This window comes from Lepidothrix coronata, unplaced genomic scaffold, assembly GCF_001604755.1.
Source record: "Lepidothrix coronata isolate B3197 unplaced genomic scaffold, Lepidothrix_coronata-1.0 Scaffold110, whole genome shotgun sequence".
Taxonomy (NCBI): Eukaryota; Metazoa; Chordata; class Aves; order Passeriformes; family Pipridae; genus Lepidothrix; species Lepidothrix coronata.
In genome coordinates this window covers 782083-796893 of record NW_016690290.1, presented here as the reverse complement: position 1 = coordinate 796893, position 14811 = coordinate 782083, and the positions used below count along the sequence as shown (strand labels likewise).

At 47.7% G+C, this 14811-nt stretch overlaps 1 protein-coding gene and 1 long non-coding RNA gene across 3 annotated transcripts in view; one reads left to right on the top strand and one right to left on the bottom strand.

The window, feature by feature from the left end:
• The first annotated feature begins 392 nt into the window (after nucleotides 1-392).
• Nucleotides 393-14811, top strand: part of LOC108502000 — a 25123-nt gene continuing 10704 nt past the window's right edge. Inside the window, exons 1-6 of the long non-coding RNA XR_001876327.1 lie at nucleotides 393-885; nucleotides 1755-1832; nucleotides 4009-4125; nucleotides 11313-11536; nucleotides 13858-14010; nucleotides 14097-14212. This is a non-coding gene — a long non-coding RNA (uncharacterized LOC108502000). The remainder of the gene's footprint in view (nucleotides 886-1754; nucleotides 1833-4008; nucleotides 4126-11312; nucleotides 11537-13857; nucleotides 14011-14096; nucleotides 14213-14811) is intronic.
• B3GNT9 (UDP-GlcNAc:betaGal beta-1,3-N-acetylglucosaminyltransferase 9) overlaps nucleotides 4221-14811 on the bottom strand; it is an 11104-nt gene continuing 513 nt past the window's right edge. Inside the window, exons 1-3 of one of the 2 annotated variants that reach the window (XM_017824418.1) lie at nucleotides 12156-12245; nucleotides 8478-8520; nucleotides 4221-7665 (exon numbers count right to left, since the gene is read on the bottom strand). In XM_017824418.1, the coding sequence (XP_017679907.1) occupies nucleotides 6355-7602 (1248 nt within the window). In that variant the 5' untranslated portion in view covers nucleotides 7603-7665; nucleotides 8478-8520; nucleotides 12156-12245 and the 3' untranslated portion in view covers nucleotides 4221-6354. Of the gene's footprint in view, nucleotides 7666-8477; nucleotides 8521-12155; nucleotides 12246-14811 lie in introns of those variants that run through there. The other variant, XM_017824417.1, reaches the window with a different exon arrangement.

Below are 14811 nucleotides of genomic sequence, written 5' to 3'. Positions count from 1 at the left end.
GTTTTGAAGCACCAGAAAGAAGAGAGCAAGGAATAGGGAACAGAGGAACTCTGGGGAGAAGGTGAGGATGGCAGTGTGACAAGGAGGAGGGGCTGGCACAAGGCAGTTTGTGTGAACCAGAAGGTGTTCTGTGCACAGGGCTGCTCAGGTGTGTGCCACCTCCCGCTCTGCCAGGGGATCATCACCTTCCCCTCCCAAGGAAATGAGGTTTGGGCTGCATCAGATCCCATCTCAGCAGGTGCCCTTGTTCCTTCTCAGAATTATGTGTGGTTTGATACAGATCCTGCATGTTGGCAACATGTGCATTGGTCCATCCTTTTGGTTTCATATGATAAAACTGTTTGATATAAAGTTAAGTACGATTGCATTTTTAATAAAACACACAGTGCATATTTTGATGTGTGCCTTTTTCCTTTGTAAAGAAATGAAGAGTTTATGTGTGTGTGTCTGCTTAACTTGAATATTGCAGTATTTTCCACAGAATTTCATTTGTTTGCACCTAATAAAACTGCCCTTCTTTTTGGAGGTTAAGCTGACATTTCTTCCTGTGTTCTTCAGGCCTGCAAGCAGTCCCTGGGCTCCCGTGAAGACTACAGGCAGTGCTACATAGATCAGTGCTGCTGTGTAATACTAGAACCCTCTGTTCCCCAAAATGCAGTTCCTGTAGAGAAAACCCAATCTGCTGTTGCTGGGAGCTGTCACACTTGTAATTCTAAACAGATTTTTTTTCTGAAATAGTAATCAGGTGGTGTGTGAGAACTGATTCATGTGCTCATGATGGTTCATATTCCAGAGCTCCCATCAAACCTGTTTAAAACAAAGTCTTTCCTGGGGCTCAGCATTACGAGAAGATGGTGACTCATCGTTCCTGGGGGCTGGCTGGAGGTGAGTGGCCAGCTGGTGTTTTCCAAAGGGACATCCTGGGTGTTGCTGCCCACTTCACATGGGTTTCTACCTGTTGTTAGAGCCTGTTAGTCACTTAACTGCCAAGCTGGACTTCTGTGAGGTTTTGTGTTTGATGGCTCAAAGTGTATATTGAGAGTGAACCTGCAGGTGTGAGTCAGTGTGGCTCTTCCTGGAAAGAAGTGCTGTGTCCAAGCCCTCAGTGCTTTCTTGCTTCAGAGTGTTTGGGCAAGGAGCAAGTTGTCTGATTTGGCACAATTTCACATGGTCTGGTTGTGTTTCATAAGTCTTTGAGTTTGGAATAATTCTCGGTGTCCTGCTGTAAGAAACATTATTCCATGCTAGTTACAGGTGGTCCTTTTCAACTTTTGCCCAATGAACACCTTTTTTTTTTTTTTTTTTTTTTTTTTTACTGTGAGTACACCAATGCAAAGCCTCCTCTGTGACTCTGTCACACATAACCTGACACAGCACATGGAGCCAAGTAAATGCCTCACTTTGTGTGCCTGGGGAGTTAAAGTATGAGTTAGTTCTGGTTGGTTCTTTTCATGTAAAGGTTCTTTTAGTGGCCCAGGATGTTTCAGAGAGAAGGTCGAAGCAAAACAGGGAGAAGTGAGTAGGAGTTAGTGAATCAGGGGGCTTTGTCACAGGCCATGGTGTGGAACCAGTTCAGAGTGAAAACTGCACCACGAAGGGATTTGGTTTTGCTGGGCTGTGTTACTTGGAGGGTTTGGGGGCAACTCAAATATCATATTCTTTACCTGTGTGAACTTTTGCTGTAAATAGTAAAGTCACTGTTTAAATGTTTTGTCTGCCAAACCTTACCTCCAAGGCTTTTGTGGTGTTTGCAGGGATGTCTGTTTTTCCAGCAGGCAAAATCATTCCTTCTCCTAATCTGGGAATACCAAGTGCTTGAAACAGCAGGAAAGGTAAGCTGGAGTTTGCAGAGCAGGTCACTCACTGTGGTGTAAGACAGCATTGTAACAGTAACTTTTGTTCTGGACTGGTTGTAATGATTTAATGTAATCTTTTCTCTTTGATACACTAATGAATTCCCCTTTAAATGTTACTCCTTCAGTTATTTTAAAGTACTGCATATTGCAATTCTGGAAGCTGGTGTTAAATGCCTTAATGTTTCACACCTACACTAGATATTCCACTGAGTGCCTAAGTTTCATGCCAGTATTATTATCCTTCAGAGAGACATTTAGTGTAAATACCAATCACAAAACCCCTGCATGATTATGCAACGTGCAGTCTAATCAACTAAATAATCAAAACACTCTGATTCACTGTATTCCCTTTTCACCTCTGCTCGTCTCTCCTAGAACTGCAGCCCTGAAATCCCGAGTTCACCCCACCCCTCACTGGTAGCTCTGTTGCACCCACAAGTATAGAGGCTGTGGAGGTCATTTCACCCCTTTCTTCTGCTTCCATGGCTACAGACACCGTTTGTTTTAATATCATGCCTTGATTCCCACTCAGCTCAGTCAGCCCCTGGGACAAGGCTGTCACTGCAGACCTGGGTTATTTTGTACTTTCCCCCTGTTTTCAGCACAGGGCTTCTCAACAGATGGGCTGGGAAAGTGAGGGAGAGAGAGAGAGAAGATCCGTGAGCTGGGTTTGGATGGATTGGAGGGAGCATTGGGCTGGTCAGGAATGGTGGGGGAGCTGTTTCCCACTCTTGGAGAGACTCAGATGTGCTTCTTTGGGGTTTACTTTCCCCTCTCATGTCTCACTATGGTTTTCTTACTGACCATAAGCCTAGAAAGTAATGACAAGTTGTATTTAAAAGTTCTGGTTTTTAACACTGTCCATGGAGTCAGTGGCATCGTTAAGAAATGTGGACATTTTCTGGGCTGCTGAGACCTGCAGCTCCAGCTGGAAGAGGTACAGCCCAGGAGACTGGCAGTTCTTCAGGCTGGGCTCTGGGCTGGACTCTTTCTCTCTGATCTGATGGTCTTCCAGCACTCTCCAGGGAATGTTCTCCGTGCTAACATTCAGAGAGGGTTCTCGGAGCTGTTTGATTATTTTGTACTGTTTGAATTTGCAGTTGGGCTTTGCTTCCGAGAACCTGCTGCAGAGAGATGAATAATTAAACTGCAGACAGGAAGAACAAGATTTTACCACTCCATTGCTCAAGCCATCTTTGGCTTTCTGTTTGATGATGCTGAGCCTGCAGTGGCTTGACCGACTGACGGATCTTGGCACTCGCTGCCAGTTCCCGTGTCCAGAGACGCACTCGGAGGTGTTGAATGTGAGGTTCAAGCCAGCTCTGCTCGTCAGAGTGACCAAATCTGGCTACTTATGTACAGTAGGAATAAAACATGACTCTGTGTGGATCCCTGGGATTCAATAAAACCTACTGTACTTTATTAATTTCAGAAGTCTATGCCTGTCCTGAGAAAGTCTGCTTTGCTTTTTCTTGCTACTGGTGGAACCCACTTGGGATGGTTTTATGTTTTCTCATCATGGGTTAGTCATGAAAAAAAATTGCCAAGCAAGGCTTTTTAGCAGACATGACTGGTGTGTTGAATTAGCCAGTTAATTAAAGGTACTCGGAATGTCACTCTGAAATGGATGGTTTTGTTTTTCTGAGGTGCATCAGAGAAGTCAGTAGAGGGTCCTTCCTGCCAGCTGTCATGCACACAGGATTTTCTGAAAAGACCCTCATCTTCTAGGAAACAATCTCCAGCTTGTGTGAAGTCCAAGATTTTTTGCCTACTGCAGCAGTAAGTAGAATGTCATGAACTGCAGGGGCTGAGCCCTGTTCTCCAGCATCCCCAGAGCTCACACACAGGGCTGGGAACTTCCTGCTCAACTGCAGAAGCAAATGGGAACTTAAAGCCAGGTCAAACAGGCCATGCAGCAGAGGCTGGAGAACAAAAGCAGATGTATCTTTCCTTAACAGAGACTCGATTTAGTAATCACTGGATAAAAGAAATGAGCCGTTCCCCAGCCTGAGACAGTGGAGTAAACAGTTTGCTCTGGTCTGGGCTCTGCCAGCTCTCAGGGTATGTGCTGGCACAGACTGTGTCAACACAGATGTTGGGCAGCAACTTTGATCTGGGACAAAATGCACTCATTATTGCTGTGTTGTGGTAGATTGCAGATCTGAAGACACTATAGAGGGAGGAGCCAATCTGTGCATCTCCAGGCTTAAAAGGAAGACCTTGCTAAGGACTGCTGAACCTGAACAGCTGCCCTGTGGGAAATGGGAAGGTAAGCCATGTTTATTTTTCTGTCATTGCCATCAAATCAAGTCCAGCACAAGGAAAGACCAAGTTATCCAAAATAATGAATAATGTATTTTTCATGTTAATGTCTTCCTGAAGAATCCCTGTGGTATCAGTCTTACAACGTGTGTGCAGGTGTTATTGACAGACTCACTCCAACATCCAGAGGCATGTCTGCATGCTGTCTTTTAATTATGGTATAAATAATCTCCAAAACTGTAAACTAATCACAGGTAATACATTCTTGTACAAGCTCACAAATACACAAGTATCACACATGGTAGCAGACAGGGGCAAGGGTGACTTTCTCCCACCAGCAAGGCCTTGGCTTAGTTCCACTCCCTGCAGAGCTCCTTGTGCAGCTCACATGAGCATTTTGTGTTTCAGGATCACATCTTGAAAAGATCCCAAATGTAGGAGTCTTTTGATTCCTATACAGCTGACCTCTCCTTGGAAATACATTACTGTAAGGCTTAAATTCATGGTTATGATGAAGAAAATGTGAGACTGTTGCTAATAATGTCCCAGTGGGAACCAGCAGTGTCCCAGTGCTCCGTGGTGTGCACAGCTGGGACAAGCACTGAGCCTGAACTGCTGCCCGGAGGGAGGAAGGTTCTACACAGGGATGGAATGCAGCTGCTGCAGGCTCTGTTCAAGGGACAGCAGCTTCCTGGATGTTTATGACTGATAGTAATTTCCTCTGAAGCTGTGTTCATGTGGCACTGGGGCTTCTCTGATGGATAGGAGTTTGTTTTTTTTTTAAAGGGAAAAAACTGCAAAAGAACTAACAAACACAGTATCAAAGGTTAATTCAGGCTCTTTGCCCCATGAATTTAGTAGCTTTTTAACCCTGATTTAGAGGAATTTACTTCTGCTCTGATGTCTAAAGAAAGGATATTCTTTTAAGGTAGTCTACTGTTGGAAAAAACAAAATGCAAAGTATTCACTATTCTTTGAAAAAGCATGTAATCCAGTGTTCTTGTCTGATGCTTAAAATAGTTAAGAAGTTACTGACTGGACCTTGGAAATCCCAGCAGAAAGACTGCTGTGTGGGTTTGATTTCTTGCAATAAATTTAGACAGGCTTTTATTCTGAAGCCCTTTGGTCTGAAAAGTACTTTTTCCCTTCACGACACCCACAGCAGCATGAAAAGTCTTGGCTGCTCTTTGCAGCTGCCTGTGTGCCAAGCAAGAGGTCTAGAGAAAGCAGCCCAGTCCATTGACAAGTTGGTCTTTGGTCTGAAGCAGCTCCCAGATGTGACGCAAGCAGCAGCTCTGTGTGGTTTTACCCTTAAAAGCAAAGGCCAGAGAATCTCTAGAGTCAAACCTTCTGAAGATGTGGATCAGCTGGTGAGAGCAATCAAAAACTGCTGGATGACTTTTGAGTTTTCACTGAATGTCAGTCAGCACAGTGCAGAGAGCCTGAGCTCAGGGAAGTGTCAAAAACTGGCCCTCTGAGTCCTGAGTGTGTCAGTGGAGCAGGTATTTGAACAGAGGAGTGCTGGGAGTAACAGAAGATCAAGGCTTAGAGGGATCAGCCCAAAGTTCTTGTCCTTCTTTAGAGGCCCTTTGGAAGTCTGTTCCTTCCCAGTTATCTGTGTACCTGTCCTGTGCTCAGCCAGCCTCAGCACCCAGTTTGATTCCTTGTAATCCAGCCAGTCTGCACCATACAGGCCCCCATTTCAGCAGCTCTCAGTTGTTCTCCCAAGGCCTCCAGAAAACCAGCCAGGCAGCAGTGATTCCAGCTGAGCCCACGCTGAGGTGACCTGATTTCCTTTACCCTTGTTACTGTTTGGTCTTTTGTCAATGAGTCCAAGTCAAGTAGCAAGCTGACAATGATCCCTGTGCTCCCTGGTGTCTGTGCTCTTACCTTGTATCTTCTTTCATTTCTCACATTTCTAACAATGCTGAAAAACCTCCAAGGACTGCATTTTTCAATGTCCTTTTACACAGTGTCCCGCTAAGCACTAGTATAATCCTAATAAATAATAATAAATTATATATATTGCTATGATTATTTGGACTCATTAATAGAGGAGGACCTACATGACCTGCGTGTGCAAATGTGGAATTTGGGCAAATTCCTGCAGTTGTTTGCTGTGTTCTCTTAACAAGATGTGCTAAAATACTTGTGCAGTTGGTTTGTTGGGCTGCACCAGTTCCAGGTTCCCTTTCTCAGCTGGTTTGCTGCGTGTTTGTGCTGCAGTCTGCCTGCATCATCTGAGGGGTGATGTTTGTGCTGTAGTTTGAGCTTTCTTTTTCCACTGGAAAGGCTTTTTCACTTGCTTCTTCTGAGTGCAGGAGAGACGTGGGCTGTGGAGCAGGTTCCACATCAGCCAGATCTCGGCAACTTTCAGACTGTGAACTACCATGAGGTCCTTGTAAAAACAGGGATCGAATGTCTGTAGGTGTGGGGCAGCAGAAGGCTTGACGATGCCAAAGGTCTTGAATCCTTCATGCAAAATGGGCTTGAGGTTGATTCTCTGTAAGCACATGCCCAAGAAGACGTCGTCGATGGGGAAGAGTTCCACCTCCCTGCACGCCCTCGAGAGCCTCCTCATGGTGCGGCTGGAGAGCAGGAACCCTCCTCCCCCCGCGTAGGCCGGGTAGATGCTGAGCCCGTACATGGTCTCTGGGATGTAATATTTGCTCTTCCGGACACGGATGGGACGGGCATTGTAGATGATGTCCCCAACAAAGAGGTCCTCAGTGGGGTCGTGTCTCTTGAGGAAATCAACAATGTTCTCAATGTTGACAAAAACGTCGGCGTCACCTTTAAAAATGAATTTGACGTTGTGGCAGAACTCGGCAGCCCAGCTCAGGAAGTGGATCTCCTTCAGGGTCAGGTTGAAGAAAGTGTCCATGAAGTCCCAGAGCAGAATGTCCCGGTATGTCTGACTCTCCTGGTGGATCAGGGTCTCCCACGTCGCCAGCACTGTCCTGTTCTTTGGCGTTCCCAGGAGGAACACTCGCTGGATCTGCTCCCCGTTCACCAAACCCTCCCTGCCCCAAGTTTTCCGGACAATCTCACGCCTGTCGAAGTCTTCAACCACCGATTTGATGGCAATGAGCAGAAAGGGCCCCCCAGGTGTTTTCCGGCATTTCCTGGGCTGGTTGATGAGGAGGTTGAAGTTCCTCTTGTCCTTGTTCAGGAGATAGTGCTGGAAGTTGAAGGCAGAATCAGTCGGTGGGGAGGGAGTTGTAGCTTGGACCCTGTTCTTGGGCACTTCTGCTCGTCTAATGACAGGGGTAACTTGGGGTCTGGGTGCTGTTGCCTCTGCTGGCATCAGTCTCTGAGGTGCTCGGGGATCTGAGGATACTTTTGGGGTTGCTGGAGGCTTCTTCTGTGTTGGCTCCTTGTTTCCTGCCGGGACTAAATGTTCCAGCTGGGAGTAGAGTAAAGAGCAAAGTGCTACCAGCAGGAGGAGGGTGCAGATCACATCCCCTTTGAGGCGAACTCTCATTGTCTCTGTGGTGTTCCTGGACTGCTAAAAGCCTTGTTTGAGCTGCCTGGCACCAATGTCCATCTGTAAATAAACAGAGGGTGTCAGCAGCAGGGATTTGGCAGGTCTGGGGCATGCAGGAAAGACTAACTGAAAGATCATTAAAAAATACCAGCAGCCAAGTGTGTTTTACTCAGACAAGCACTGAGACACCTTGAGGAACTTGCCCAAAGGCACATGGGGTTGCAAACCTGACCCTGAGCCTGGCACTCCAGCTCTGTGACCTGGTTAGTTCAGTCATCATTCATCCTGAAAACCACTCTCTAAGCACCACCCAAAATCAGCCCTTCCTCCTGCATCCCTTGCTGCTGAACACGTTTTGCTGTTCCAGAGATTTCACTGCTTTGGGAAAAGCAGGATGGAAAAGGATGAACGGTGCCATTCTTCCATAAGTCATTACTTTTTTCTTTTTCCCCAAGCTTCGTAACTGTTACTTGCTGCTTTTACCCTTTTTGACTCAAGACAGGGAGGCCCAGAGCTGAGGGGCAGACTCTCCAGTGGCAGTGTGTTGCTGGTGTTTCCCTGCATACAGAGCCAGCTCTTGTTGAACCTACAGTGATTTATATTCAAAATGAATACATCAGGCATGCTCTGGAATGCACACAGGGCGCTTTTCCTGCCAGTAATCTTTATAAAATATTAAACCATTATAAATAACTTCCATTAATAAGGTTAGAAGGGGCCACAGGTGTTCTTCCTCTGCCACATCACCCTAAGCAAGAGGTGGGGAAATAAATCCCAATATGCAGAAGCAAGACAGAGCCTGGGGTTAGGAACGTTTTGTTCACATAGATAGATGAGGCTGCCCTGTGAAACACAAGATATTCCTCACTTACCCTTTTCCTGGGGATCTTCTGTCTTACTCCATCAGTTCTTCAACTGCAAACAGAAAATAACAAGGGAAGAGCAGTAAGAAGGCAGCAAGGAGCAGGTAACCAGCTCAGGGAGGCAGCTGGCCAGGCGTGGGCAGCAGCACAGGCAGGTTCTGTCCCCACTGCAGGAGCAGCCACAGCTGAGCTGTGCAGAGGGCAGAGACAGTCACAGTCCCTTCAGTCCTCAGCAAGGAGCAGTTCCTGAGTTTAACTCCACCCAAAGGTTTTCCCCCAAGTGCACAGAAGTGTTTTATACACCCCCTGACAGTGTGTGACACTCACACATGGCACCTGCGGGGTCTGGGCAACATTTCGAGACTTACGAGGAACCAAAATGATGACACTGGTTGGTTTCTTGGCCAGCCCCTTTAACACTGTTAGATGGACATTACTCAGACCTCATCATTTTCATATTGTGCTTTTTCATTACTGGTTAACTGCTTCTCTGAGTTACTGTTGAAATAGAGAGTATTTCATCCTCATATGCTATCACCTGTCTTTTTCTCAAGTGCAGCTCCAAAATGTTTATTGACCTCATCTGCTTTGTCTCCGTTTCTGAAACCTTTATTTTGGCAAACAGCAGGTCTGTGCCTTGGTGTAAGGCTCTGGTGCATTTAAAGTCACTTCTTCCTCGTCCTGATGACAATGGTTTTTTCTTCAGGCCTTGTTTCTTGCCTTTTTCTGGCCTCTCTTAGAGACCACTGGGGTTTTCTTCATTTGTTGGCTCTTTTCCCTGTACCTTTCACTCCTCTCCCAGCCTGGGCAGATGTTTTAACTGGCACAGCTTTGATTCTAATAGCAGGATTGCAGAATTTCCTCAGACCTCTTGTAAATTGTTGTTAAAATATTTAGAATATTCAGGATCTGTTTTCTGTTTATGTTCTTTCTGGCACATGACTTGGCCAGCCTTATGAAGCAGTCCCTGTGACACGTAGAGGATGTGTTTGCATTTCACATCTGTCACATGCAACCCCCCCCCCGGCAGGTCCTGGTTGCTCCAACATGTCCCAGTCCTGGACTAAATCTTTCTTGTTAAGATGTGGTTCCCAGCAGGCTTCAGTAATTTTCCAGAAGTTCTGGGGACATGAAGGGATGGTCCCACTGCACGCAGGATGTGCCACTGAGCTGGATCTGCTGAGGAGGAGTCTGTCCTCCTTTGGCCTAATCACGAGCAAGAGTTTTTGCTGGGTGCTACTGAGATACCTAAAATAGGGACCCTGTCTCAAAAAGTTCATAAGAACTAAAAGTGAGGTATCTTTGGTCCTTGAGTTGTGCTGGAAGGAGCTGCACTGAGGTGCTGTGCAGTTCTGTGTGTGTGGTTTCCAAAGCCAGTGGGAGATGCACGTCCCCAGTGGGATAAATCCTGACTGCACTGGGCTGTTCGTGTCTCCACGTGAGCTCCTTGTGCAGTCCCATCTCTTCTCTCACAGTAATAGCAAATTTATTTTTTCTTTTCTATAGAAAAGTCTGATCTTATTTCAGCTGCCAGACTCCAGATGGTAATTAAGGAGCTGGATGAAAGTCCTGGCTCTTTCCTGTGTTTAATTTTATTGTCAAGGGTTTGGAATAAATTGTGTGTGTCATGAAACTCGTAATTTCCATGGCTTACGGATTTATCCTGCCAGCATCTCAGACTCTGGCAATAAATGCCCTTGGAAAAGCCAAGAAAAACCCTGAATTGTTACAAGCCTGGGCTGATAGCCTGGATTTTCTTCTGTGTATTCATTTATTGAAAGTAAAGGATCTGAAATGGTGATTTCCATGCTGAAATAAAACAGTTCAGTGCTCAATACAGACATCTCATTTTCAAATGAAGTTGCCAGCCCTTGAAGTGATTCCTTGATCTAATTATATGGATTTTCCAGTCTTTGTTAGATATTTCTTTCTTTGGAAGGAAATACCCTTGGTTATTACACAGGTGTAAGAACTATCCATGGATGGCAGTGTGGGAAAAGCTGTCCTGTTCTGGAATACAGAGGGACTGATGATTCTGGCCGGTGCTCTGGTATGTCCTAAAGTCAGAAAGATTATTCATCCATCTTGACACCAGGGGAAAAAAATTACAGGGCTATTGAAGTGAGCAGGAAGTACTTGATGCCAAACTAAAGGAGTGTGAGCACAGCAGAGCATTTCTGAGCACAGCATATTCCTGAGTATATCCCTGAGGATCTGCATCCGAGGCAGAGGCACCTCTGCTTCCTTGTGGGGCATCTCCATCCAGCTTGTGAAGCTGGGCTGGGCTCACAGGCTGCTGCATCACTTGGGGCCTCAGGGGACGTGGGCTCAGCTGCCAGCACTGCCTCCCGTGTCCTCTGGGCTTGGCAAGGCAGGCAGTTGTCCCTCTTTGTGGCTGCCTGGGGATGGATGCAGAGGGATCCTGGGTCTGACTGGGACAGTGCAGTTTGTCCCCCCAGGACAGCAGGGGGAGGGAGGGGGCTGTGAGCACCAGTGATGTGAGAGGGCTGAGCTGAGCAGTGGGAACAGGCTGACAGGTCCCATGTCCGGGAGGAACCCATAAATAAGGAATGTGCTGCAAGAGCCAAGTGGGGCACAGCCTGCGTGGCCCAAGAGGCTACAAAAGGCTGGAAAGCTGGAAGTGGCCAGAGCTGGGCATGGTACCCTGGTGAGCATCCAGGCAGGAATCCGACCTGCACTGTTGCACGCTCGGGCAGAAGGCCCAGTCCTCTGCCTGGTTTTCATTTATTTGAGAGGAGGATTCTGAAATATGGCCAAGAACAGCTGCAATAAAAGCAGTTAAATGATGATTTAAAACAAAAATTCCTAATCCTTCTTTCCCAGTTGAATGACATGAAGCCTTGAGCTCATCCTGGAAATCTCCTTCCCTTGCATCACTCATCACCCCTCCAGCACTTGGCACTTCTGTTCAGGGCCAAGGTGGGAAAAAGCCTCTGGATGCTGTCCTCGAATTCAGTCGAGAATGGTGATTCTGGCACGTTGCTTTGTGCCTTGAAGAGCAGTTATTTGACCCACCCAGCCTGGGGACAAGCAGCTGTGACAGTGAGGTGAGCTGAAAATGGGGTTACACCGAGCCAGGGGGTCCCAAACTGGCACCACGCTCTGCTGGCCACTCCCAGCCTGGCTCATGGGCACATCCATCCCACAGGCACACCCTGGCTGTCCCTGGTCAGCTCTGCCCAGCTGCACGTGGAGTGTTCTGGCTCCCTCCTGACCTGGAGCTGCCCCTGGTGGGTTTGGGCTGGGCAGCAGAGGGGCCATGCACTGTGTGGCCATGCAGGATGTGGGGCTGGGCCTGCTGGTGGAGGTGTCTCACCTGCTTCTCTGTGAAGTGATCTAAAGAACACATGTGGGATCCAGCAGTGATGGGTTTGAGGAGATTTTTTTTGTAATCATCAGGGAAGCTTGTAAAATTCTGGTTGGTGGGGATGCTCTGGGGCAATGCTTCAGGTTTGGGGTGTTTGTTTTCATTTCATGTGGGTTGAATACTTTTCATGAGAACAAAGCCATGTGGTAACACCCAGGGCTGGATACTGAGACCTGCCTGGGCTCTGGCCTGCAAGGGGAGAGGTCTGAGTGCATGTCTCCCTCCTGCCTTGTTTCCAGTAGTTTTTCCATCCTCATTCCCTCAGCAAGAGCCAAGGAAATTCCCAGGACCCTCCTCACCTTGTGCTGCTGTTCCTCTGCCTCAGGAGGAGTCCTGACAGTGTTCAAGGAACAATAATGCCATACCCTAGGCCCATCCTGCAGCTGGACCTGTGTAAAATAGATGTGTTCAGATGAGCTTCATCCCCCCAGACCAGGATGCTGGCACCAAAAAGCCTGCCCTGCCTGAAGCCCTGCAGGGAGGTGATATTTTCCCACTGACTTTCCCTTGGTCCCATCTCCTGAGCCCCTGAGGGCTGGCAGAGTGTTTGACTTCTGTGTCTGCACCAGCTTAGTTTAGATGTCTTGCTGAACACACAGACATGAGAAGCACTCTGTTTTGGGTAAGGATCACTGGTTTTGCTCTCTTCAAACTGCACTGGGCTGCCATCCTTCCCTTACCCTTCTACAGAAATCTGAAGGGCAAAGGCCAAGGCTTCAAGCTCTCAGCTGAGTTACCCTGGTTTGGGTCTTGTGGTGGCAAAACTTCATTTTTGCATCTGGGCTCTGGGATGCCCACAGAGAAATGTGTCAGCTCCCAGCACCAGGTTTGTTCTGCCCCCCACACAAAAACACGCATGAAACAACTTGGCTTTAACCATTTAAGATGTGTTAGAAGCATTTAAAGGGAAGAAATAGCTGTGTGTGTTGGAGCAGGGGAAGAAGTTGCCTTCCATTTCTGTGTTTGGGTGTCGTGTAATGGGTTTTATTCCTGCGTGGTTTCTTTTTTTGGTTTTGTTTCTTTGTTTTGGCACACCCCCTAGGCAAAGTCAATAACCTCCTCAAAGTTACTGCTTTAAGTGGCTTTGGTGCCAGACAACTCCTCTTTGCATTTCAGGGTGTTTGTGAAGAGGTCTCATTTGGAGTTACAGGATCACAAAGTGATGCTGAATGATTTGATCCTCTGCACTAGAGGACAGAGGAGGCTGAAATACAGAGATGCCCCTTGGTGCAGTGGTTAATGCAAAGCCCTAAAAAATGGAGTAACCAAAACATCTGCTGTGCTGCCTGACCAGAACAAAGCTCATCTCATTCAGCTGCTTAGAAGTTCTGAAGTCTATAAACAAAGCAAGAGCAGGCTGTAGGATTTAATTAGCTGAATGTCTTGAGAGCTATCCCAGGAGGTGGGGATGAAGCAGAGCCCAAGGAACACAGCACAGAGGGGCAGAGGTTCAGTGCCCAGCTGCACACTGGGTTCTGTCAGACACTGTGACAGTGCCACAGTGGCAGCACTGTGCCATCACTGCTGCTCTTACTTGCTGTTGCAGCACCTGGAGGCAAAAGCTCTGTTGGGTCAAATGCTGCAGAAGCAGGTAACAAAAATGCAGGCCCTGCTCCAAAGACAATTTCCAACTTTCCTGTCAGAGCTGCTTTTCAGACTTTTTTTGTTTTTCCAGGCCAGAGCAAACGAATGGATGAAATCCATGCTGTTACAGGACAGGGTGCCCTATTTATCTGCTTGCCCCAGTCCTTAAATACGTGGTTTGCTCAGCTTTCCAGCCGGCTGGGCCCATTTTACTGCAGTCTCTCCTGTTGGCACTGCCAGCCCTGCCCTCACAGTGCCAGTCACAGTCAGGTAACCGCCTGCAAACGGCCGCTGCCATCACCTCCTCTTACTCTCCACCCCACTTTTATGGAGTGTACAAACTTAAATGCAGAGGAACTGCAGAGCTGCTGTGTGAAGGCAGCAGTTGGATGCTGAGATGTCTGTTTTCACATACAGGGGTCCCAGGAAGGAACTTGCAGGGTCTCCAGTGTGGTACCCTGGCAGAAGGAGGTTGTGTGTGGGATCCCACTGGCCCTGGGCAGAACTGGCTCCTGCAGACTGTCCCCAGGACCTCTGGGCAATGCTGCTCCTTCACCCTGCTGACCCGGGGTAAGTCCTGGCGTACACGTGGCACAGTTTGGGGGCTGCAGCTCTGCTGGATTTAAGCAGTGCCTGATGTTTTGTGGCCCTTTCAGGGCAGGATGAGCCACTGTGGCAGTGCCTGGGCAGGATGAGCTGCTGCCCAGCAAACAGGGAAAACTCCGTCTCCTCCTGAGCACCACGGCTCTAACACTGCTCAGCTGCCTGCAAGGTAGGAGAAGGTAACACACAGTCCCCTTCTGCAGGCTCAGCAGCCTCGAGAGGTGTTTCCCTAAGTTCAGACGCAGTCTGGTGTGCTGGTAGCCTGATTTTCAGAATTACAGAGAGCTCAGCTCACAGCTGAGTGCTCTGGGGAGATGGGCCCCTCCTGAGCAGCCAAGCACAGGGTGAGGAACCTCCCCTCTCTCTTCCAAACATTCATTTTTTTTGGCCCCAGGAGGAGAATAAAGCCTTGCAGGCTTGTGAAGGGGTAAGAAACAGTCCCACTGAAACAACCACCTTCCTCTCCCAGCCCTCTCCAGGCCATAGCATTCGCTGCCTCTTCAGCTCACAGACCCTCTTCTGACCTGATAAATAATTTGCCTGACGTGCCCCAAGCCCCAGCCATCACAGTGCATTAGCATGGATGTATTATTACACCCAGAACAAATGGGAGAGGGAGCATGGGCTGGTGAACCCCCCTAATCTCAATAATTTTATCAGAATCTGCCCAAAAGCTATTTAAAAATGTGGTTGGTGACTGCCCATTTCACAGGGATTGAATTGTTTTCTTTCTATCTTTGTGACACTCGAGAAGTTGGAAATTCCTGT